General features: G+C 34.8%; 1 protein-coding gene across 3 annotated transcripts in view; it reads left to right on the top strand.

Annotated features, from left to right (window-relative positions):
• The window catches only part of MAN1A2 (mannosidase alpha class 1A member 2), a 164,466-nt gene that overhangs the window by 75,143 nt on the left and 64,563 nt on the right, over positions 1 to 24,760 (top strand). For all 3 annotated transcript variants that reach the window (XM_012458861.2, XM_012458863.2, XM_012458862.2), the window contains exons 7-8: positions 14,543 to 14,666; positions 20,282 to 20,375. In XM_012458861.2, coding sequence (XP_012314284.1) covers positions 14,543 to 14,666; positions 20,282 to 20,375 — 218 coding nt within the window. The remainder of the gene's footprint in view (positions 1 to 14,542; positions 14,667 to 20,281; positions 20,376 to 24,760) is intronic.

Genomic DNA, 24,760 nt, shown 5'->3' with positions numbered 1-24,760 from the left:
ATTACAGGTGTGAGCCACTGCACCCTGCCCAAATTTGTGTGTGTGTGTGTGTGTGTGTATATATATATAAATTTATATGTATACATATATAAGAAAATTTATATATATATTTATATATGACCTATTCATATATAAGATATATATAAACATATGTATCATATATAAATATTCAGATTTTGTTTTATCGTGTATCAGTTTTACTTAATTTTAAAGAAATTTCTCTATTTCACTTAAATTAGAAAATTTGGTGTAAAGTTGTTCTTGTATTACTTTCTTTTACCTTTCTTCTTTGTAGATTCCATAGTGACAACCATTCTTTCATTCCTGATCCTGGTAATTTGTATTGTTTTCTTTTCTCTTTATAAGTTTAATGAGGCATTTGTCAATTTTGTTAATCTTTTCAGAAAAATACTTCTTTTTTTTTTTTTTTACTTCTTTTTGGTTTTATTGATTTCTGGTTTATTTTTATTATTTCCTTTTCTTTTCTTATTGGAGTTAATTTTGCTCTCTAGTTTCTTACATTGGAACTCTAGGTTATACCTTTCTTCACTGATCTTACAGCTTTCTCTCTTTTTCCCTCCATAAATGACTGTTTTCCTATAAAGCTATAAATTTCCCTGCAGGGACTGCTTTAGCTGCATCCCAGAATTTTGATATGTTGTTTTTTTGTTATCATTCAGTTCAAAATATTTTCTCATTTTCTGTAGAATTTCATCTTTGTTTCATTAGTTATATAATTGTGTGGTTTAATTGCCAAATTTTAAGCTGTTTTTTAGATATCTTATTGTTTTGATTTCTAATTTAATTATGATCATAAAAAATACAATTTGAATCCTTTCAAATTTATTACAACTTGTTTGTAGCTCAGCATATAGTCTTTTTTGGTATATACACTTGATAAGAATACGTGTATTCTGCAGTTGTTGGGTGTATCATTCTATATATATTTATCAATTAGGTTATGGTGTTTGGATCATGTATATCTTTCCTGGTTTTTTTTTTTTTTGGTATAATTGTTTTATACATTCCTGAAATGAAGTGTTAAAATATCCCAGGTATGGTTGTGGTATTGTCTCTTCTTTATTTCTGTCAATTTTTTGCTTCATGCATTTTGATGAAGCTTTACTTTTAAATACTTAGACATTTAGTATATGTTTTCTGATAACATGAGCCTTTTATTATTTCCGTGTGTCTTCATCTCTGGTAATGTTTTTGTCTTGAAGTTTATCAGATATTAATGTAGCTGCTCTACCTTTCTTATGCTTACTGTTTTCATGGTTTATCTTTTCTTTCCATTTATTTTCAGCTTCACTGAAATCATTTTTTTAACTATAGTGCTTCTTTTGCAGACAGCATATAGTTTAGATCAAAATCCAAATTTTGATATTCAGTCTAACAGTATTGACATTTTACATCATTTAGCAATACATCTCAAAAATTATTCTATATCAACACTTTATATATATTTCTCATTCTTTTTAAGAGCTTCATAATATAATGTTTATGAAAATATTGTAACTTTAATTCTGTATTAGTGAACTATTAGATTATTCTAGATTTTAATACTATCAAAAAATATTAGAGGAGGTATCCTTTGTATGTTGGGAATGGTGTGTATGTATACATACACGTGTTGGTATGACTTTGGTAGAAATAGTGGATCAAATAATTATATACATTTTTTTCTGTTGATAAGTACTGCCTTCTAGAGAGAGGATATGCCAGTTAACATTTCTTTAATAAGTGTTTGAGAATCGCTCTTAATGTAACCTTTTGAAAATATGGTTTACTTTTATTTATCAGATAAGTAAATATAAAATCTTATTTCAATTTTTGTTTTATTAATTTTTGAGTGAGATCAAGTTTATTTTATTGAGTGAATAGCATTTTTATGTCCTTTGTCTGTTTTTTATTGGCTATTTTAAAAAAAATCAGTCGTTAAGATGTTTTTGTACATTAGCTTTTTTTTGTATACTATTAATAGCAAAAAAAAAAAATTGCAATTTTTTTTGCTATTAATAGTATAGTTTGAAGTTGGGTAGTGTGATGCCTTCAGCTTTGTTCTTTTTCTTAGGAATGTCCTGACTAAGCTCTTTTTTGGTTCCATATGAATTTTAAAATAGTTTTTTTTTTTTTTTCTTCAAATTTCTGTGAAGAATATCAATGGTTTAATGGGAATAGAATTGAATCTATAAATTGTTTGGGGCAATATGGTCATTTTCATTACAATGATTCTTTCATGAGCATGGAATGTTTTTCCATCTGCTTGTGTTCTCTCTGATTTCTTGGAGCAGTGGTTTGTAGTTCCATGAAGAGGTCCTTCACTTCCCTTGTTAGCTGTATTCCTGGGTATTTTATTCTCTTTGAGACAATTGTGAGTGGGAGCTTATTCATAATTTGGCTCTCTGCTTGTCTGAATATATTTAAAAGAAAACTGAACATGTTTTAAAGAAAGAAAACAAAATTCAGATATTCAACAATATATTTTTATAATATCTGTAATCCAATCCAGAATTACTTTATGGCATGCAAAGAAACAGCAGAATAATGTAGCCCATTATTCTGTAGCCCAGAGAAAAATCTGTTCATAGAGACAGACATGGAAATAAGAGAGGTGATAGAGATAGCAGTAACGAAATTTAAATAGCTATTGTAAGTACGCTCAAGGATTTAAAGGCAAGTGTGAAGAATGAGAAAAGAGATTTTTAAAAGGACCAAAGTGAAACTTCTAGAGCTGAGAAATATATGAAATAAAAGATTTACTTGACCAGCTTAAGGGCAGATTTGATACTGTATCAGAAAAGACCAGTGAGCTTGAAGACAAAACAATAGAAACCACATAAACTGAAGTACAGAAAGAAAAATAAAAAGCTGGAGTATGGAGTGAAGCATATCCAGTGACCTATGGGGCAGTGTCAGAAAGAATTCATACCTGTAATGGAGTGGTGGGAGTAGTAAATTTGGGAGTGGGAGGAGTCGCAGAAAAACTACAAGCGTGAATTGTTTTGTTGTGCTTCGCTTAATTGTTTTTTGCAGATACTGCTTTTTTCCTTTTTTTTTTTTTTAAACAAATTGATGGTTTGTGTCAACCTTATGTTGAGCAGGTCTACTGGTGCCATATTTCCAGCAGCAGACACACACTTCTTGTCTCTGGATCACATTTTGATAATTGTCACAATATTTTAAACCTTTTCATTATTATTATATCTGTTACAGTTATCTGTGATCAGTAATATTTCTAGTTACTACAGAATTATTTTGGGCACCATGAACAAGCAGTCATAGATGATGGCAAACTTAATCACTAAATGTAGTCTGTGTTCTAACTGCTTCACCAATTGGCCATTCTCCCTTCTTTCACCTTCTCCTTGGACTTCCCTATTCCCTGAGACAGAACAATGCCAATAAATAACCTTACAATGGCCTTGATATATTCGAGAGATAAGAAGAATGGCATGCCTCTCACTTTAAATCAAAAGTTAGAAATTAGGCTGGGCTTACACCTGTAATCCCAGCACTTTGGGAGGCTGAGGCATGCGGATTGCTTGAGCTTAGGAGTTCAAGACCAGCCTGGGCAACATTTGGGCATGGTGGTGCGGGCCTGTAGTCCCACTTATAGTGGGAGGATTGCTTGATCCCAGGAGGTAGAGCTTGCAGTGAGCTGAGATTCTGCCACAGCAACTCCAGCCTGGGTGACAGAGCCAGACCTTGTTTCAAAAAAAAAAAAAAAAAAAAAAGCTAGAAATAATTAAGCTTAGTGAGAAAGTCATGTTAAAAGCTGAGATAGCCAAAAGCTAGGCCTCTTGTGCCACAGTTAGCCAAGTTGTGAATGCAAAGGAAGAGTTCGTAAAAGAAATGAACAGTACTACGCTAGTGAACACATGAATGATGAGAAAGCGAAATAGTTGTATGGCCAATATGGAGAAAGTTTGAGTGGTCTGTGCAGAAGGTGAAACCAGCTACAACATTCTCTTAAGCCAAAGCCTAATGCAGAGCAAGGCCCTAACTCTCTTCACTTCTGTGAATGCTGAGGGAGGTGAGGAAGCTGTAGGAGAAGAGTTTGAGACTTACAGAGGTTGGTTCACAAGGTTTAAGGAAGGAAGCTGCCTACAAAACATAAAGGTGACAGGTGAGGCAGCAAGTACCAGTTGAATGGGGTGTTGCTGAAAAGATACCTGAAAATGTGGAAGTGACTTTGGAACTGGGTAACAGGCAGAGATTGAACAGTTTGGAGGGCTTAGAAGAAGACAGGAAAATGTGGGAAAGTTTTGAACTTCCTTGAGACTTATTGAATGGCTTTACCTAAAATGCTGATAGCGACATAGACAATAAAGTCCAGGCTGAGTTGGTCTCAGATGGAAATGAGAAACTTGTTGGGAATTGGAGCACAGGTGACCCTTGTTATGTTTTAGGCAAGAGACTGGTGGCATTTTGCTCCTGCCCTAGAGGTGTGTGGAGCTTTGAACTTGAGAGAGATGATCTAAGGTATCTAGTGCAAGAAGTTTCAAGAAGTGATTTGAGTGCTGTTAAAGGCATTAAGTTTTATAAGGGAAGCAGAGCATAGAAGTTCTGGATAATTTGCAGCCTGACAATGCAATAGAAAAGAAAAGCCCATTTTCTGAGAAATTCAAGCTGGCTGCAGAAATTTGCAAAAGCAATGAGGAGCTGAATATGAATCCCCAAGGGAATGGGGAAAATGTCTCCAGGGCATGTCAGAGATCTTCATAGCAGCCCCTCCCATCACAGGCCCAAGACCTAGGAAGAAAAAGTGGTTTCATGGGCTGGGCCCAGGGTCCCCTTGTGTGCATCCTAGGGACTTGGTGCCCTGCATCCCAGCCTCTCCAGCTGTGGCTGAAAGGGGCCAATGGAGTTTGGGCTGTGACTTCACAGGGTGCAAGCCTCAAGCCTTGGCAGCTTCCACATGGTGTTGAGCCTCCCAATGCACAGAAGTCGAGAATTGCAGTTTGGGAACCTCCACCTAGATTTCAGAGGATGTATAGAAATGCCTGAATGTCCAGGCAGAAGTTTGCTGCAGGGACGGAGCTCTCATAGAGAACCTCTGCTAGGACGGTGCCAAGGGGAAATGTGCCAAAGTCCTGGGCAACTCTGTGAGACCCTGAGTACCTGCTGGGGCATCACCTAGTGGAGCTGTGAGAAGAGGGCCACCATCCTCCAGACTCCAGAATGGTAGATCCACCAACAGCTTGCACCATGCACCTGGAAAAGCTGTACTCAATGCCAGCTGGTTTAAGCATCGAGGAGATTGGGCCATACCCTGCAAAGCCACAGGGGTGGAGCTGCCCAAGGGCATGGGAGCCCTCCTCTTAGATCAGCATGACCTGGATATGAGACATGGAGTCAAAGGAGATCATTTTGGAGCTTTAAGATTTGACTGACCCACTGGACTTCAGGTTTTCATGGGGCCTGCAGCCCTTTGTTTTGGCCAATTGCTTCCATTTGGAATGGCTGTATTTACCCAATGCCTGTTACCCTCATTGTATCTATGAAGTAACTAATTTGCTTTCGCTTTTACAGGCTTGTAGGCAAAGGGACTTGCCTTGACTCAGATGAGACTTGGGACTGTGGACTTTTGAGTTAATGCTGAAATGACTTAAGCCTTTGGGGGATTCTTGGGAAGGCAAGATTGGTTTTGAAATGTGAGGACATGAGATTTTGGAGGGGCCAGGGGCAGATTGATAGGATTTGGCTGTATTCCCATTCAAATCTCATCTTGAATGCCCATGTGTTGTTGAGGGGACTCAGTGAGAGGTAATTGAATCATGAGGGCAAGTCTTTCCCATGCTGTTCTTGTGATAGTGAATAAGTCTTATGAGATCTGATGGTTTTAAAAAGGGGAGTTTCCTTGCACAAGCTCTCTTCTCTTGTCTGCCACCATGTGAGATGTACCTTTCACCTTCCACCATGATTGTGAGGCCTCCCCAGCCACATGGAACTGTAAGTCCGTTAAACCTCTTTCTTTTGTAAATTGCCCAGTCTTGGGTATGTCTTTATTATCAGTGTGAAAATGGACTAATGCAGCATGGTGGTGCATGCCTGTAGCCCCAGCTTCTTGGGAAGCTAAGGTAGGAGGACTGCTTGAGCTCAGGAGGTAGAGCTTGCAGTGAGCTGAAATCCTGCCACTGCACTCCAGCCTGGATGACAGAGCCAGACCCTGTCTCAAAAACAAAAACAAAAACAAAGTGAAACAGCCAGGCACAGTGGCTTATGCCTGTAATCCCAGCACTTTGGGAGGCTGAGGAGGGTGGATCACCTGAGGTCAGGAGTTCGAGATCAGCCTGGCCAATGTGGCGAAACTCTCTCTCTACTAAAAATACAAAAATTAGCTGGACGTGTTGGTGCAAGCCTGTAATCCCAGCTACTCAGAAGGCTGAGGCAGGAGAATAGCTTGAATCCAGGACCCTGAGATTGCAGTGAGCCAAGATTGCAATACTGCACTCCAGCATGGGTGACAAGAGCAAGACTCCAGCTCAGAAAAAAAAAAAAAGCTGGAAATAATTAAGCTTAGTGAGGAAGGCATGTCAAAAGCTGAGATACCCAAAAGCTAGGCCTCTTGTGCCAGTCAGCCAAGTTGTGAATGCAAAGGAAGAGTTCTCAAAGGAAATTAACAGTGCTATGCTAGTGAACACACGAATGATGAGAAAGTAGAATAGCTATATTGCTGACATGGAGAAAGTTTGAGTGGTCTCTATAGAAGGTCAAACCAGCTGTAACATTCTCGTAAGCCAAAGCCTAATCCAGAGCAAGGCCCTAACTTCTTCAATTCTGTGAATGCTGAGAGAGGTGAGGAAGCTGTAGGAGAAGAGTTTGAGGCTTACAGAGGTTGGTTCACAAGGTTTAAGGAAGGAAGCTGTCTCCCAGAACATAAAGGTGACAGGTGAAGCAGCAAGTACTGATGTAGAAACTGCAGCAAGTGATCTAGAAGATCTAGCTAAGTTAATTGATGAAGGCAGCTATGCTAAACAACAGATTTTCAATGTAGACAAAACAAGTTTCTACTGGAAGAATATGCCATCTCATAGCTAAAGACAAGTCAATGCTTGGCTTTCAAGGACAGGCTGACTCTTGTTGGAGGATAATACAGCTAATGATTTTAAGTTGAAGCCAGTGCTAATTTACCATTCTGAAAATCCTAAGGCCTTTAAGAATTTCACTACATCTACTCTCTGTGTGGTCTGTAAATGGAACAACAAAGTTCAGATGACAGCACATCTGTTGTTGGCAGTTTACTGAATATTTTAAGCCCGCTTTTGAGACCTACCGCTAAGCACAAAAGATCTCTTTCAAAATATTACTGCTGATTTTCAGTGCACCTGGTCACCTATTTTCTGCAGTGAAGATACCCAATATTAATGTTGTTTTCATGCCTGCTAACAGAACATCCATTCTGTAGTCTGTGGGTCAAAGAACGATTAAGACTCTCAAGTCTTATTATTTAAGGAACGCATTTTGTAAGGCTATAGCTGCCATAGATAGTGATTCCTCTGACAGATCCTGGCAAAGTAAATGGAAAACCTTTTGGAAAGGATTCACTGTTCTAGATGGCATTAAGAACATTTGTGATTCATCGGAGGAGTTCAAAGTATCAACATTAACAGGAGTTTGAAAGAATTTGATTCCAGTCCTGATGGGTGATTTTGAGGGGTTCAACTCAAGTGGATTAAGTAACTATAGATGTGATGGAAATAGCAAGAGAACCAAAATTAGAAGTGGAGCCTGAAGATGGGACTGAATTACTGCAGTCTTATGATAAGACTTGAACAGATGAAGAGTTGGTTTTTACAGATGAGCAAAGAAAGTGATTTCTTGAGATGGAATCTACTTCTGGTGAAGATGCTATGAACATTGCTGAATGGACAATAAAGATTTATAATACTCCCTAAACTTCATTGATAAAAAGCAGTGTCAGGATATGAGAGAATGGACTCCAAGTTTGAAAGAATTTTTACTGTGGACAAAATGCTATCAAAAAGCATCATACACTACAGAGAGATCTTTTGTCTTACAGAGAAATAAAACAGGAACCAATGCAGCAGATTGTATTGTTGTCTCATTTTTAGAAATTGCCCCAGCCACCCCAGCCTTCAGTAGCTTCTACCACCTTGATCAGTCAGCAACCATCATCATCAAGGCATGACCCTCCATCAGCAAAGAGAGTATGACTTGCCGAAAGCCTCAGATAATTGTTTACATTTTTAGCAATAAGGATTTTTAAAATTAAATACGAACATTGTTTATTTAGACATAATGCTGTTGCATACTTAAAAGACTACAGTATAATGTAAACATAACCTTTATATATACTGGGATATCAAAAAGTTTGTGTGACTCACTTCGTTGTGATATTTACCTAATGGAAGTAGTCTGGAACCAGACCCGTAATATCTCTGATATTTGTAGCCTGTTTTTTAAGAAGTAATGTCTAAAAATTTTCCAGATTTGTTAAACAGCTGTAAATTCACAGATTACAACATTTGATGGAACCCTGCAGGATAAATGTAAAGAAACATGATGTCTGAAAATCTGTGACTAGAAAAAGAAAAGTTTTAGCCAGAGAAAAAAGACATTTATACTGGGGAACCAAAATAGAAATACTTCCTTTTTATCATAAGCAATGCAAGCCAGAAAACAATTGAATGCATCTTGAAAGTGTTGAAAGAAAAAAATTGATTTCGAATACTATAGCCACTGAAAATATTCTTTAAAAACAAAGGTGAAAATAAGACATTTTCAGGCAAATAAAAGCTTAGAGAATTATTGCTAGAGATTTTAAGGAACTTTTAAACGATACCAGATGGAAAAGCAGATTTACACAAAGAAGGGCACTGGAAAGAGTAAATATTTAAATAAATATAAAAGACTTAGTTTTTCTATGTCTTTGTTTAAAGCAAAAATTATAACTTGCATTGTAGAGTCTATAATATATGTAGAAGAAAAATTTGTTACCCTAGTAGCGCAGAGGATAGTATGAGATGTGAAACCCTTACATTATATGTGAAGTGGCATAATATATAAAGGTCTCCTGTGGTAGGTTGATGGTTTACATTGTAATGCCTAGAGCAGTCATACAAAAATAAGCCAGTAAAGAAAATGGAATACTAAAAGCTACTCAATCCAAATGAAGGCAGGAATAGAGAACGAAACAACTAATGGGAAAAATAGACAACAAAAAGGCAAGATAGTAAACTTAGGTTGGTAGGATGTAAAATGGTATAGACACTTTGGAAAAGTTTGACTATTTTTCAAATTTTTATCATGTCACCAGGTACATAGCTTAAATAGTTGTTATATGATGTTTATATGAAATTCTAGAATATGCAAGACTAACAAGTGTGAGAGGAAGCAGATTGAGAGTTGTTTGAGACTTAGTGGAGGAAATGTATGCATTGATTGCAAAAGGGATAGGGATATGTTTTGGAAGGATTGGCTAGGTTTGTATACCAATCTTTGTTTTCATTTGTCATAATCCATTGAATGGTGGGCCTGAAAGGATGCATTTTTGTAATGAAATTATACCTCAGTGTTTATTTAAAAAGAAAAATAAACCAGATCCTATGCTTGACTGAGGGGCTGTGTAATAACAAAAAAATAACATTACCCTGTAATTGAAGGACAATCTCAACTTTGAAAACATATTTAGAAAACATGTTTGTAAAGATACAGAATCAAAATTAGAAAAGATCAAAGAGTATTTAAAATGTAATAGGCAACTCAAATTATGCTTATGTAGGCATACAGTTTTCTAAAAGGCTAGATGAGAATGTGTTAACAGATTGCTTTGGGATTGAGTGATTGGAAGAGGTAGAGGGAGACTTTATACTTTTTTAGTGCTTTTTAAATTTTAAATTATATGTATGTATTACATATCCCCTCAAATTAAATGAAAATGTAACAAAAATCGGACTTCATTTTAAAATAAAAATTAAAGTTGTTATATTCATTTGCTATCAAACAAGGAAGTTTTTTACTTAAAAAAATTTTAAAGCATCTGCTATAACAAAAAGGTGAGAACTTATATTTTAGCTTTACTTGTAGACTAGTGTATTCATCAAAAGCCCTTAAAGCTTTTTTTCTCTTGACCCAGCAATTGAACCTTTGTCAATTTACCCAAAGAAATTGGATATATGGACTAAGGAAGACATATACAAAATGATGTTTATCACAACATAGTCCACAAAATCATAAGTGCAGGTCGAATGTTCAAGAGTTAAGGTCATTTGTTAAGCAAATTTGGTAGTTCATAAGGTAAAATAATATGTTGCCACATAAATGATATTATAGAGAAAATATTTACATTATACTAAAAAAAATTTATAAGCCAGATTATGGCATCATGAGAGTGATTATGTATAGTGTGTTATTCATAAGAGTACAATTTAAGGATGAATGGGGGAGCTGAAGCAAAGCTATTTAATTTTTAGAGTATTTAATCATTTGACAAATAGGTTTTATTTTATTGGGTATCCTGTAAAATAATTCTGCTATAAATCTCTTTTCTAAGATGAAATTATTAAAAATGTACATTCTTGTATATTTATCTAATTTTGAAATTACTGGCACTTTCAGTTGATTCTTGTGTGCTTTTATTAGAGAAGATATTCTCCCAATGTTTGCTTAGAGCAAATTCTGCTTAATTGTAGAATATTTTCAATTCTAAATTTTTGCATATTAAAATGTTTAAATATTTCAGATCAGATATTTTCACAAATCCCGTTCTTTTGCTTTCATTTAGAATACCTTCCACAAATCTGAGATATTTTTACATAGACTTTTATTTGTAATTACTTTAAATAATCTTCCAGTTTAGATGATACAAAATCATAGGCCTTCTCAATTTCATTCTATTCAAGTATACAATATATAAAAATCTTACTGAAAATAGGAGCTCCATCAAATGATTATTCCTACAAATGAAGATATTTCAACTTAAGTTTACACATTGAGTGCTTAATTTCTTTAGTTCATTCCTTGCTTTTGTTGGAATGCATTTCATTATCACCCTGTTTGCAAGCTTGGTTTCTAATAATTGCAGTTCACTAAATGCTTTACTCCATTCTTTCAATACATTGGTTAAATATGTTCAACTGACTTTGACCAAAATGCAAACCAAATATAGATGCCTCATTATCAAAGCAGTTTAATACAATCCTAGAACACTTAGGTTGATTTACTGTCAATAGTTTACCAAGCATTTTTAGAATCTTTCCTTCTGCTGGTGGTCAGGTAAGAGAAACATGTTGTTTCCTTGCTTGTTGTTTTTTTGTATTCATTGCAAATTTTTCGTTAACTTAGGTTCTCTGAGTATATATGTAAATTTTAGTATCCAGACCTTTTATTTTGATCAGTTGAGAGAAACATAACATTTGTATGAAATTATGATATGGTTAGTTTTTGGCAGCTCGTCATCTTTTCATAGTTGGAATTTTTCTATCCTCAGCAGTGTTATATTTTGTTCTTAAGGATTTTCTTGTTTTTCTGAGTTGCTAGGATATATGTAAGTATCAGATTTAATATTTTAGATTCTTCCTGTGATGCTGTATGTAAAACATTTAAAACCCTTGTTTAGAATTTAGCATTTGGAAAATGTTCCTTTTTGACTTTTGAGTAGAAGTTCTTTTTATAGAGGATGACAAACTGTTGGACTTCCTAAGTTTTGTTTTTATACTTGACCACACTATAATTCATTCACTGTGCTGAAACCTAGTTAATCTTTCTAAATGGTATGCTTTATTCCTTAAGTATTATGTTATAATCCTTAAAGTTATTCATGATTTTCCATCACACTTAAAGACTACAATTTTACTTAAATACTAAAATTTTACGATGGCCTACAAAATTCTTTCATAGTCTGGATTATACCTTGCTTTTTAATCTCCTCCTGTGTCATTCACTTCTTCTTACTTTCTGAACTCCAGCCAAACTAGCCTCCTTCCTTTCCCTCAAGGCCGTTGCATTTGCTATTTCCCTTACTGGGAATTCTGTTCTTCCAAATCTTTTCATCACTAACTCTTAATCATTCAGGTCCCAGGTCAAATTGTATCATTTTAGAAACATTTTCTCTGAACATAATATGTAAAGAGTCTTTTTTTCTAGTTTACTTTCTATCCCTAGTATTCAATATTCTATTTTTCCTTTTTAATTTTCTTCATGGCAACTATCACTATTTAAAATGATCTTATTTATTATAGCAGCAGGAATATTATATGTCAGGTTCACCACTCTCTCACAGCATAGTAAACACTTACTATTTGTGAAATGAATGACTGTCTAATGTAGCTACTATATCCATATTCTTTGATTCTCACTTCTAGCTATAAAATATCTTGGTGGTATTTGCCTTCCATATTTTCAGACAGTTTAAAAATAGCACCGAACAATGAAGGAACTTTAAGCAGGGTTGTGATATTTTCTTATATCTCTTTTAATGTTTTCTAAACACAAATAAAATATAGCATATTGAATTGACAGAATACAAGTGAACATAAGATAAAAAAATTTATGTGTGTGTGTGTGTGTGTGTGTGTGTGTGTGTGTGTATATATATAATTTTTTTTAAGATGGAGTTTTGCTCTTGTTGCCCAAGCTGGAGTGCAATGACACAATCTCGGCTCACTGCAACCTCTGCCTCCTGGGTTCAAGAAATTCTCCTGCCTCAGCCTCCTGAGTAGCTGGGATTACGGCATGCACCACCATGCCTGGCTAATTTTTTGTATTATTGATAGGAGTAGCTGGGATTACGGCATGCACCACCATGCCTGGCTAATTTTTTGTATTATTGATAGAAATGGGGTTTCACAATGTTAGCCAGGCTGGTCTCGAACTCCTAACCTCAGGTGATCCGCCCTTCTTGGCCTCTCAAAGTGTTGGGATTACAGACGTGAGCCACTGCTCCTGGCAAAAATATTTATACTTCACCCTAAAAATAAGACAAGATCCTAAGAATGGTTTAGAGTTCTTGTAGGAATAATCCAGGAACTCTGCTGCTTGAATCATCTAGACTTCCAGTTCCAACCATGAAATATCTTTTATCAGACTGCCGTCCTACCAAAAGCAGTCATGAAAGCTAGACAAAATATATAAAACCAAATGGTTTAAATACATTGAAATGCAACTAACTCACATAGAACTTGAGGGGCTATGATCCTAAGAGGTCATCTCCATATAACATTGGCTTTTTCCCTGAGGACATGTTTAGAGCAGTAGAGGCCAAGTCTAACGTGGCAGTCATTTCAAGCAGAGGAGACAGTGGTCAGGCCTTGGAGCTGCTAAAATGACTGAAACATAGGAACAAAATCTCAGATAGAAAGAAATTGCAGAGGAAAAGCCCCAACATTTATGGACAAATTTCCCTCAAGTCATTGGTGATTCTATAACTGCACATGTATGAGGCAAGCAAGACTCAAAGAAACTCAGCAGAAAATAGCAGAAGAAATTATTTAACAGCCACATGATGGTGGGGAAGCCGAGGTTAAGGCTGCCTAGGTGCTCTTGGTAAATACCCCTGCCTTCCAACTGAAATCCCCAGGGCTACTTCTGGAGGTTGGGGTAAAAACTGAAATGGACGATTCTTAACAAGCCTAAAACACAATATAATCTGTGTTTACTGAGTCTTGAGTTCAGAAGAAATTTAACCTTTTTAAAAGATACGGTCATTCAAAGCCTCTGTAATTTTTGGTTTATGTAGTCTGGTTTCAAATAACAAACCTCTGGACAGACTAAAAAAAGAAAACACAAGAGCATATTCTAGAGATTATATCTGCACAAATGAAACATGCATGAGATTATTCACTGAAAATGTTCATGATAACAAAATATTGGAAGTAGCCCATGGGACCATCAATAGGGAATTTATTAGATAAATTTCATTTATTTATATAATGTGTTGGTTTTCACACAGCCACCATCAGCATTTGGTGCAAGCCAGCTCTTTATTGTATGATACTGTCCTGATCATTGACTACAGGGCAGTTTATAACTTTGGACCTGGCACAGTAAGTGCAGGTTGCACATTCAAGGTTTGAAACAACTCAGAATGCTCCCACACATTTTCATGTGCCTTTGGGGTGGGGCATTCCACTTGAGAATCATTAATATTATGGAATTGTGTACAACAGTGAAAAAAAAAAAAAACCTGAGAAAGCTGTTTGTGAACTGATATGGAAAGGCCACTAGCTTGTTATGTTTTGTTTAAGATAGGAGGACAAAGAGAATATATATTTGGATTGTTTACATATGAATAAAACATTCTGTAGTAATATGTAAGAAACGAAAGTGATTATCTGTGGGGTGTGTGACATGAATGGAGATGAGAATAGGTGAAATTATGGATTTAAAAAATACTGTTTTAATTTTTAGAACATGGATTTATTACATATTTAAATTTCTAATAAAATTTTAGATATAAATAAGCTACTGTGTCAAATACGATAGTTTATAAGACATCTATTTAAAATTTACATATTCATTAAACAAATGTTTTGGTCTTTTCCCAATCCTGTCTCCTTTTACTTTTCCTTTCATTCAGTGGAGTAGGGCGAAACTGGGGCTGGGCATCTGCAGGTAGCAGCATTCTGGCTGAATTTGGTACACTACATATGGAGTTCGTCCACCTCAGCTACTTGACAGGGGACCTGATTTACTACAAAAAGGTTCGCTCTTTGCCTTCTATTCTTTGTTTGGCCCAAAGATATGATTAATGCTTAAAAATGTTTGCCTTTCTAGATATGTGTTTATTAGGCTTCTAGCCTTTATTTTTTCTTTTGAAGTTACTCAAAGAAATATTCTTTCTATTTAGAACATATTTAAAATATTTATTGTTATTTGAGAAGTTATAACCACTATTAAAATTTCATTGCTATTTCCATGCAGCATTGTGCTGCAGTCTGAAGTTCCTAGCCAGCATGGTAAGACAAGAAAAACAAAATAACCAGATGTTTAAGAATTGAAAAGGAAGAAGGAAAATAATAGTTATTCACAGATTACATGATTATCGACCTAAGGTATTAAGACAATCTATATTTAAATTACTAGAAATAAGAGCTTAATATGATTTTTAAATAGATGATCAATATGGATGTTAAAAATCAGTAGCATTTCTCTACACCAGCTACAAAAGGCAAGAAGATGTCATTTTGCAAAAAGATATCTTATGTAATAGAACAAGACTATGTATGTTTCCTAGGAATAAATCTAACAAAAGATCAAAATTTTTCTCAGCCATGAAAAAGCAGAAAATCCTTTCATTCGCAGCAATTTGGATGGAACTGCTGGAGGGCAATATGTTAAGTGAAATAAGCCAAGAACAGAAAGACATATATTGTATGTTCTCATTCATAGGTGGGAGAGAAAAGAAATTGATCTCATGGAGGTAGAGAATAGAATGGTGGTTATCAGAGGCTAGGAAGGGTAGTGGGGAGAGAAGGATAAAGAGAGTTTGGTTAGTGCGTACAAAAGTGCAGTTAGAAGGAGGAAGATCTAGTGTTTGATAGCACAATAGAGTGACTATAATTAACAGTGATTTGTTGTATATTTCAAAATAGCTAGAAGAGAAGATATAGAATGTTTCCAAGAGAAGAAACGATAAATGTTTGAAGTGGTAGATATTTCAGTTACTCAGATTTTATCATTACACATTATATGTTAGTATCAAAATATCATGTATGACTATTCCGTATTCATAAAAATTTAAAATTTAAAAATACAAATCTTTATTAAATGACATTGAAGAGGATATAAATAAATGGAGAAGTATCATATTTTTGTATAGATAAACAATATCATAAAAATTTCAGTCATCCCCAAATTGATTTGTAGTTCAGTGCCAATGAAATCTCTAATGGCCTTTTCCCCCCCCGCAGTGGGAACTTGAAGAGACACTTCTAGAATTTATACAGTAAAGAAACATTCTAGACACTTGTGAGGAAAAACACATTGGCTGGATTTACATTGCCTAGGTATTAACATTGACAGTGTAGTATTTGTTAATAGTGACAAAGAGACTGACGAATAGCTCTTAAACAGACCTACAGATATGTAGAAACTTGTTATAACAAGTGTCACACTATGGATTATAATAGTTAATTCCAGGAGCATTGAATGCTTAATTTCAAAAGACAAAGCCCTGATACTTTGAGAATAAAAAATCTATGCCCTTGGAGTAAAGAAGGATTTTTACAATGGGAAACAAAAATATTATCTAGTAAAAATACCCTGTAACCCAGCAATTCCATTATTTGGTATGTACATTTATATTATATACATAAAAACATTGTTTATATTGGCAACATATAATAAAATATAAAACATTAGTGAAAATATGAATTATGTTTATATCCGTCAGTTAAAAAAATAATTTTTATAAAGTTCAAAACAAAGCTGAACAATATATTGTTTAAGGAGTCAAAAGTGGTTTTGATAAATTGTCCAAGTAAAAATAATATAGAGAGATGAATCTCTAAATTAAATGTTTTATTTGGAAGCACAGAATTCCAGTTCAGGACAGACACACAGACTGGAGTGGTCTTCAGTACATCCAGAGAACAAAGAGAAGGTTGGAAGTTTTATTAGAAGAGAAACGTTATATATAGTTTTGAAAGGAAATGTATTGACATGAGTAAAGCTTCTAGAAGCTTTCTAGCTCTGATTGGTGACAGCAGTAGGTAAAACTATAATCTTAGGGTTTTTAAAACTGAGCTTGTGGAAAACTTAAATTTTGGAGCTGGTGTTCTGTGCCCAAGTGATTTTCCCCTAGGCCCTTTGACCCTGATTTAGTTGAGTATGATAAGAATGACCCAGTTTGTACAATTTGCTTTCACAAAGTCAAGATAATGACAAATATGAAACTCAGGACTGCAAATACATCTGGGATATAGGCAGTAGTATGTGAACAGGAAGTGGAAGTGGTAAACAGACCACCAAAGGTGTTTGTAGTGTTATATTTCTTAAGTTGAGATGTGTGTAGAGTTGAGATATATATGTATATTCATTTCAGCATATGAAATACTTCATCAACAGAGAAGAATTTTCAGGAAAATACAGCAAAATGGAAGTAGATGACAGAGTTTTCCCTGTCCTGACTAAATGAGTAATAACAAAAATATTAAAGACAGTAAAAATTCCATCAAAAGCAGTAAAAGAAGGCAAAGATGTAATTTCACATCATGTTTGGTACCAAAATAAAAAAAAAAAAAAGATTTCTGATTTCTGGCATGAGACATAAGTCTGCTTCCTACCCTATCCTGAAACGTTTCTGGGCAGGGAGTCAACAAATTCCAGTATTCTCTATCGATCTTGCCAGAGAGACCAGTGCCCAGAGCATCAAATATGTAATTGCCCGTAGCTGCAGCAGAGTTCTCACCTCTTATCCTTCTTGAACACATAGGCTTCAAGTGATCAGATAGTAGTATACTTGTACTCCAGAACTCAAATTGTATCCAGGAATGGAGGAACACACACACACACACACACACACACACACACACACACACACACACAAGGAACTCAAGGAGAATTCAACACAGTTCATATCAGAACTAACCCTGGTAAATGTGAGCAACATAAAACAAAGCATTGCAATTGTGCAAGCATACTGCTAGAAACAAAAGCAGAGTGGTACATAGCGTGTAAAAGACTGATAAAGAATTCAGTTTCAAATTTTAAAAAAAGTAAAAAAAAAAAGTGACCATGAGTAATTCATCCTATAATAGAAATTAAATTTAATAAAATTAGAACTCAAAACTAAAATAAAACAATAAAATGATACAAAAATAATATGGAGCTAAAGAAACAAATTGAAACAATATATCCCCTTAGCTAATAAAATGGAAAACAACAATGAACTGATTGCACATAGTTAAAAGCCGAATTACTTACATAGAATAGATGCAAGAGATAGTCGTAGTCAGAACAAGGGAAAAGCAGAAATTAAAATGATAATTTGTAAAATACAGATAATTTAACATATGAGCATTTCTGAAGTAGAGGACCTAAATCATAGGGAGTTAACCTAAAAGCAGCAAGAAGAAGAAACACTTCTGGGTGCAGTGGCTCACACCTGTAATCCCAGCACTTTGGGAGGCCGAGATAAGTGGATCACTTAAGCTCAGGAGTTCAAGACAAGCTTGGACAACATGGTGAAACCACTTCTCTACCAAAAATTAGCCATGTGTGGTCCTGCATGCTTATACTTCCCAGCTACTCCAGAGGCTGAGGTAGGAGGATCACTCACACCTGGGATGGGAAGTGGAGGTTGCAATGAACTGCAGTCGAGCCGCTGCACTCCAGTCAGAGGGACAGAGCAAGACTCTGTCTCAAAAAAAAAAAAAAGGAAAAGAAGAAACTGCAAATTCCATTTTTAACAAAATTAAGAGACTTCATACTTCATATCCCAAAATAGGAAGAAAGGTAGAAATATAAGCAGTAAAGATCAGAGAGAGGTTTGGTATAAACTGAAGAGGGGATGTTTGGGGCTGCAGATTAAAAAATACAAAGCCAGTAGAGCACAGTTCTCTAAATTAGGTGGTGTATGTTGACATACAAAACTCAAAATTCTCATGAGCAGCAATGAGAACAGGATCACAGGCTGACAGTGAGTACTTATGTGGACTTTACTAGACATAATATGTTGAGAAGCTGGAAGAACAGAATTGAGTAAGACTTCTTACAGACAAGCTGTTTGTGCCTGCCGACTTTGGTGAGGGAAGGGAATAAATGACAGATTCACTAGTATAAGCAGTGCCATATTGCTGATCTCTAGTGGCTGGGGATAAGCAAAGTCTAAATAAAAACATTTATAACTGGACTTTACCTTGTGTTTTATGTCAAAACTTTCAGGAAAACTGTAATGAGTAATTTGTCAAAAAAGAGAAGGCACAGAATTTATACAAAGATATTACCAGAAAAAAGGAAAGGAAGGAAAATTGTGGCCACAAAATATATAAAAGAGCAATTGACAATTCGACCAAATATCACCATGAGAGAAAACATAATAAAGCCCTCATCCCTGTAGAACAAGTATATAAACAGAGACAGGTGCCCAGAGACAGTAAGATATGATATCAGTAACAAAATATAAGAAAAAGTAGTTATCAACAAAATGAAGGCCAAAATGGAAGCAACACAAAGAAGGTGTTCAAAATATAAGAAACTTAGAAGACAAAATTGAGAAAAGCTAGTAAATGTGTGGAAATGAAAAGAGATATATTTTAGAAAGAAAATGATAAGGAAGAAAGGCAGAGAGAATTGATAGTATACATTCTTTTGGATGACAGAAGAGTTAATTTTCTCACCTTTTATAACATCATTCAGAACTTTCTAAAAAGTGGTTCATCGAATTTTTCAGATTGAGATTGTTATAACATACTGATGGTCTCAAACGTGAAAGAACACTGGGAATATAGACAGCATCCCTGAGCCCATTCCCAAAACTACTTAAAGACAAAATCCAGCCAAGTGAATGACGATGGGAAACCTTGTAGCAGAAGGATTAATATTGTACTCAAGTCCAGAACAGTGAAGTATATATCAGGTCCTTTGAAGAAGAAAGAGTTTTCCAAAGTCATTTATACCAGCCAACTTATTCATCAAATGTAATATTCTCAAACAAATAAGAATACAAGGATCATAACACCTCCTTCCACCCCCCAGATACCCGTTTAAAAGTTCACCCAATCAAAATAAATCCATAGGAAAGTCTCCAGCCACTTAATATATTTCATGATACTTCTTTCCCTGTTAGCCTCAGGGAGATATTTTTAAAATTGGAATTTCAGGAACTTAAAGATATCAATTGTGGGAACAATATTTAAAGTTCAGCAATTTGTTTACCTCGTTTAATTTCTGATCTGTCGAATTCAAATTAATACTTTTCAAAATACAATGGCATTTTATGATTCAATTCCTGTGAAATTATTTCTGTTCTTATGTTTGAATATATACATATTGACTATGTCTGGAATTATGTTTACAACTGATGTTTCAGATGGTATTTCTAGGTAGTAGCATGTTGAGATTTAAAATCTATTTGTGCTGTTTTCTCTGTATTATTATTGCTTGATTTTAAGATAACAGATAAATATCATCTTATAAAAATGAGTTATTTAAGAAATAGAAGGCTTTCCTGACTCCCTGCCGCCCCTCCAACACACACACAAAGGCAAGGAATAGGTGTATATTCTGAGTAAGGAAGAACACAAAGTCTACATTAATACTAAGCCTGGATGACGCTTATTTTTATTAATTGTATTCTTAATTTTATTTTACTTAGGTTATGCACATTCGGAAACTACTTCAGAAAATGGATCGTCCAAATGGTCTTTATCCAAATTATTTGAACCCCAGAACAGGGCGCTGGGGTCAGTGTAAGTATTTCTAGTATACCTGAGGCTTTCTTAAAAGATTATTTGTCTGAAAACTCTTTGCTTGATATAGTAAAAAGTTGACTGCGTGGAGTTAGAAACCCTCAGTTAGTATCTGACCTTGTGGTCTACTGGTTCTCCTCTTTGGCATGTTTCTGATCTCTATCTTCAGTTTTCTCATTTATCAAAAGGAAATGTTAATAACATGTCTTCTAAGAGTATTTTATTCCCTGTATTGCTACAGTACAGTGTGGCAGTTTGAAGATTATACTTAAAAGGTCTTACTAATAAATTATATCTTCATGTAAATAAAAGCACTGCTTAGGAGAGGGAGGTGAAGGAGGAGTGTGAAAAACAAACGAGCATAGTAGATTACTAGAAGGAGGGCAGTTGCTCTTGGATGAGCCATGTCTATTCATTCATTTTAGAAGAAGCCATCTTGGCATTCATTATTTACCAGTCTCTGTGCTAAGTTCCTTGAAGAGATTGAGATGGGGAAAGAACATAGGGCTTGGCCTGAATTCACAGGCTGGCAGGATAGGCAGACACATAAATATTGTACAGGAAGGTACCAGTTGTTACATGAAATGGTGGTAGAAGCGATTCCCTCTGCTAGAGGGCAGAGTGTTTTGTTTAGGGAGGGGATAATTTTTCTTACTAGAGCTCATTTATTTTTGAAGGAATTGATTTTTAAAAGTAACAACTAATAAATATTTATGTGGAAATTTGGAACTTACAGAATTTTAGTAATTGTAGGTTTATCAGTGTTATTATTTTTTAAAGTTAGGAAAATGAAAACAATAGAAGTTGCAACTTTCTCACTAATAAAACATGATTCAGTTATTTTTGAGACTAATAAAATCATAATGAAATAGTAAAAATAAGAGACAAAAGTAAAATCATTTAATTTTTGTATTGAAAACACTGCCAATACTGCCAGTAAGAAAATATTCTGTGTGAGTACCAAGAATAGAAAAACATTTGCCCTGGAATTGTCTTTTTGTTCCTTACCAGGAAATTGTCTTTTATTTTATGAAAGGGAAGCAGATAGGTCAATATAATTATGCCTTTCATGAATCTGGGAATAGATCTCAATCTTTTTTGACTCTTTTTATATTTACTTTTCCTGTTTCCTGAAATTATTTACATATGACTCATTTTCTCTTTATTTTGAAGAAGATGTAAGCGCTAATGCCTAGACTGAGTCGGAATATTTTCCTGAAAAACAAAACCCTGAGAGCTGCATTTCTAAAATGTAAAAATATAGTTTCCTTATTTCAGATAAGAGTGACTGGATTGGATATCTACTTGGTAATCTACATGAGTTCTATTATAAATTTTTACCCCCGAGAGTTATATTGAGATTTGAGAATATTATAATAATATAATGATATAATAATATACATGAAAAATTACATTTAGTTCCTGTCTCAGATGATATGCCAGTGTATATTCTATATGGTATTACCATTTAAATGTAAAAGATGAAATCATAAAAATGCTAAAAACCAGATTGAATATGTAATCAGGAAAGCTTATTTCTAAGCATGTCACATAAAATGGAAACTACAAAAAAAAAGGTTTCAGTCTTTATTGTATATTACTGTTAACAGTAATTACTGTATATTACTGTTAACAGTAATTACTGTATATTACTGTTAACAGTAATTACTGTATATTACTGTTAACTGTATTAGCCCATTTTCATGCTTCTATAAAGAACGCCTGAGCCTGAGTAATTTATAAAGGAAAGTGGTTTAATTAACTCACAGTTCTACAGGGCTGGTGAAGCCTCAGGAAACTTATAATCATAGCAGAAGGGGAGGCAAACATATTCTTCTTCATGTGGAGGTGGGAAGGAGAGATGCTCAGCAAAGCTGGTAAAAGTCCCTTATAAAACCATCAGATCTTGTGAGAACTCACTCACTATCCCAAGAACAGCATAGGGGTAACTGCCCCCATGATTAGTGATCTCCCACTGGGTCCCTCCCACGATACTTGAGGATTATGAGAACTACAATTCAAGATGAGATTTGAGTGTGGACACAGCCAAACCATATCAACCTCCTACATTTAATAATTCAAAAGCAAGTTACAGTCCAACAAAACATATTTGGACATACTTGAAAAACAGAATTTTCATATCCTTTCTATATCAAAATCTCTTATAAACTCATTAGGAAAAATGATCACCCCAATAGAAAAGTGGACCAAGAAAAGTTAGTTCTTGAAAAATCACAACACAAGTGGATAATAAAAACCTTTGGCCCTACAAGTGGTGTTAATGAAGATAACTTCATTATCTTGGAGACAGTATCATGTGACAGCCTCTCTTTTTGTACAGATGACTACTACTACTGCCAGGTTAGTAATTACAAAGACAGATACATTTGTGACTTATCCATAGATGGGTCACCAGAGACCTTTGTGTCTCCCTTTCCTGTCACCACATCCGTAATCAAATCAGTGTAGCTTTTAAACAGACACTATTCTTTGATTAAATTGACAAAGGAAATTGACATCTCCCTATACCCAGTCTCCAGAGTGTGTCTATTTGTATACTTTTTGAACCAGCGACTCATTTCTAGCAATTTATTCCAAAGAAGTTTTCAGAGCTATATATTGAAGTATATTTACAACAGTCTTGCAGTTATTTATAATAGGGATAATTTGGATGCAATCTAAAGCAGTCCTGTCTAACAGAACCTTTTGTAATGAGGGAAAGATTTTATTATCTGTGTTATTCAGTACAGTAGTCACTAGCCACATGTGGCTGTAGAGCACATGAAACGTTGGTAGTATGGTTGTGGAATTACCTGTTAAATTTTATTTTTAATTAGCTTATATTTAAATAGCTACTTGTAGCTAGTGCTTCTACATCGGACAGTGCAGCTTTTAAACATCTTGTAATAGGGATTTGGTTAAATACATTTTGCCTATCCATATGTAGTATACTATGCAGCCATTAAAAGTTACGTTTTGGAATACCTTGACATAGATAAATATGACATATCTAGAAAGATATTTAGAAAAGGAAATGCTGTAAAAATAGAAACCAAAGTGTTATGTGTGGTTTTTTTCTAAATGATTGTTTTTATTTTCTCCTTTTCATTTACCGTTACTATCCAAAGTTGATTATGAATATCCATTATTTTTCATGTTAGCCTAAAACATTTTTAAATAAAGAGAATGCCATTTTCCATACCAGCATAAGGATACTCAAAAAAGTAAATCACAATTTGAGAATTGCCAGCCCTGAAATGATCAGAAGTACAGCTTTGATGACATGGAGGCAGGGAATCGCTTGAACCGAGGAAGTGGAGGTTGCAGTGAGCCAAGATTGAGCCACTGCACTCCAGCCTGGGTGACAGAGTCAGACACTGTCTCCAAAAAGAAAACAAAACAAAAAAACAAAGACAATAAAAAAACAACTTTTTCTCTTCAACATTGTGTTGAGAAAATGGATAGCCAGGTGAAAAAGAATGCAGTTGAACCCTTAGTCTATATTATCTATAAAAATTAACTCAAAACAGATCAAAGACTCTAAATTTGAGAACCAAAACTGTAACTCTTAGAAGGAAACATAGGGGCAAATCTTCATGACCTTTGATTTGGCATTGGGTTCTTTGATGTGACACCAAGGCACAGGTAACAATACAAAAATAGAAGGTAAATTGGATTTGATTAAAATGGAAAATTTTTGTGCATCAAAGGATGCTATCCATGAGAATGAAAGACAACCCACAGAATGAGAGAAAATATTTGCAAATCACGTATCTGATAAGGTTATATACACAGACTATATAAAGAACTCCTACAACTCAACAACAGAAGGCAAACTACCCAATTAAATAGTGGGTGAGGACTTGAATAGTCATTTCTTCAAAGAAGATAGGCAAATGGAAAATAAGTACATGAAAAAGATAATTAACATTAAATTGCAAATCAAAACTCAATGAGATACTACTTCAGAGCTACTATAATCAAAAGGATGAAGAATAAGCATTGGCAAGGATGTGGAGAAATTGAAACCCTTGTACATTGCTAGTAGGAATGTAAAATGGCATAGCTGCTGTGAAAAAGTGACAGTTCCTTAAAAAGTTAAACATAGAATTACATGTGACCCAGCACTTTATTTCCTGGGTCATATATATACCCAAAAGAATTGAAAACAGAGACTCAGATACTTGTATGCCAGTGTTCGTTACAATATTATTCGTGATAGCCAAAGGTGGAAGCAACTCAAGTGTCCAACAGATGAATGGGTAAACAATATGTGGGTATAAACATACAATGGACTATTAGCTATAAAAAGGAATGAAGTACTGATACCTGCTGTAATATAAACAAACCTTGAAAACATTATGCTTAGCAAAAAAAGCCAGTCA

The sequence above is a fragment of the Aotus nancymaae genome, unplaced genomic scaffold (assembly GCF_030222135.1).
Source record: "Aotus nancymaae isolate 86718 unplaced genomic scaffold, 86718_ANA_hifiasm-v0.15.2.pri h1tg000007l, whole genome shotgun sequence".
Taxonomy (NCBI): domain Eukaryota; kingdom Metazoa; phylum Chordata; class Mammalia; order Primates; family Aotidae; genus Aotus; species Aotus nancymaae.
Note: the sequence above shows the minus strand (reverse complement) of the source record. Positions and strands in the feature narration are given on the sequence as shown.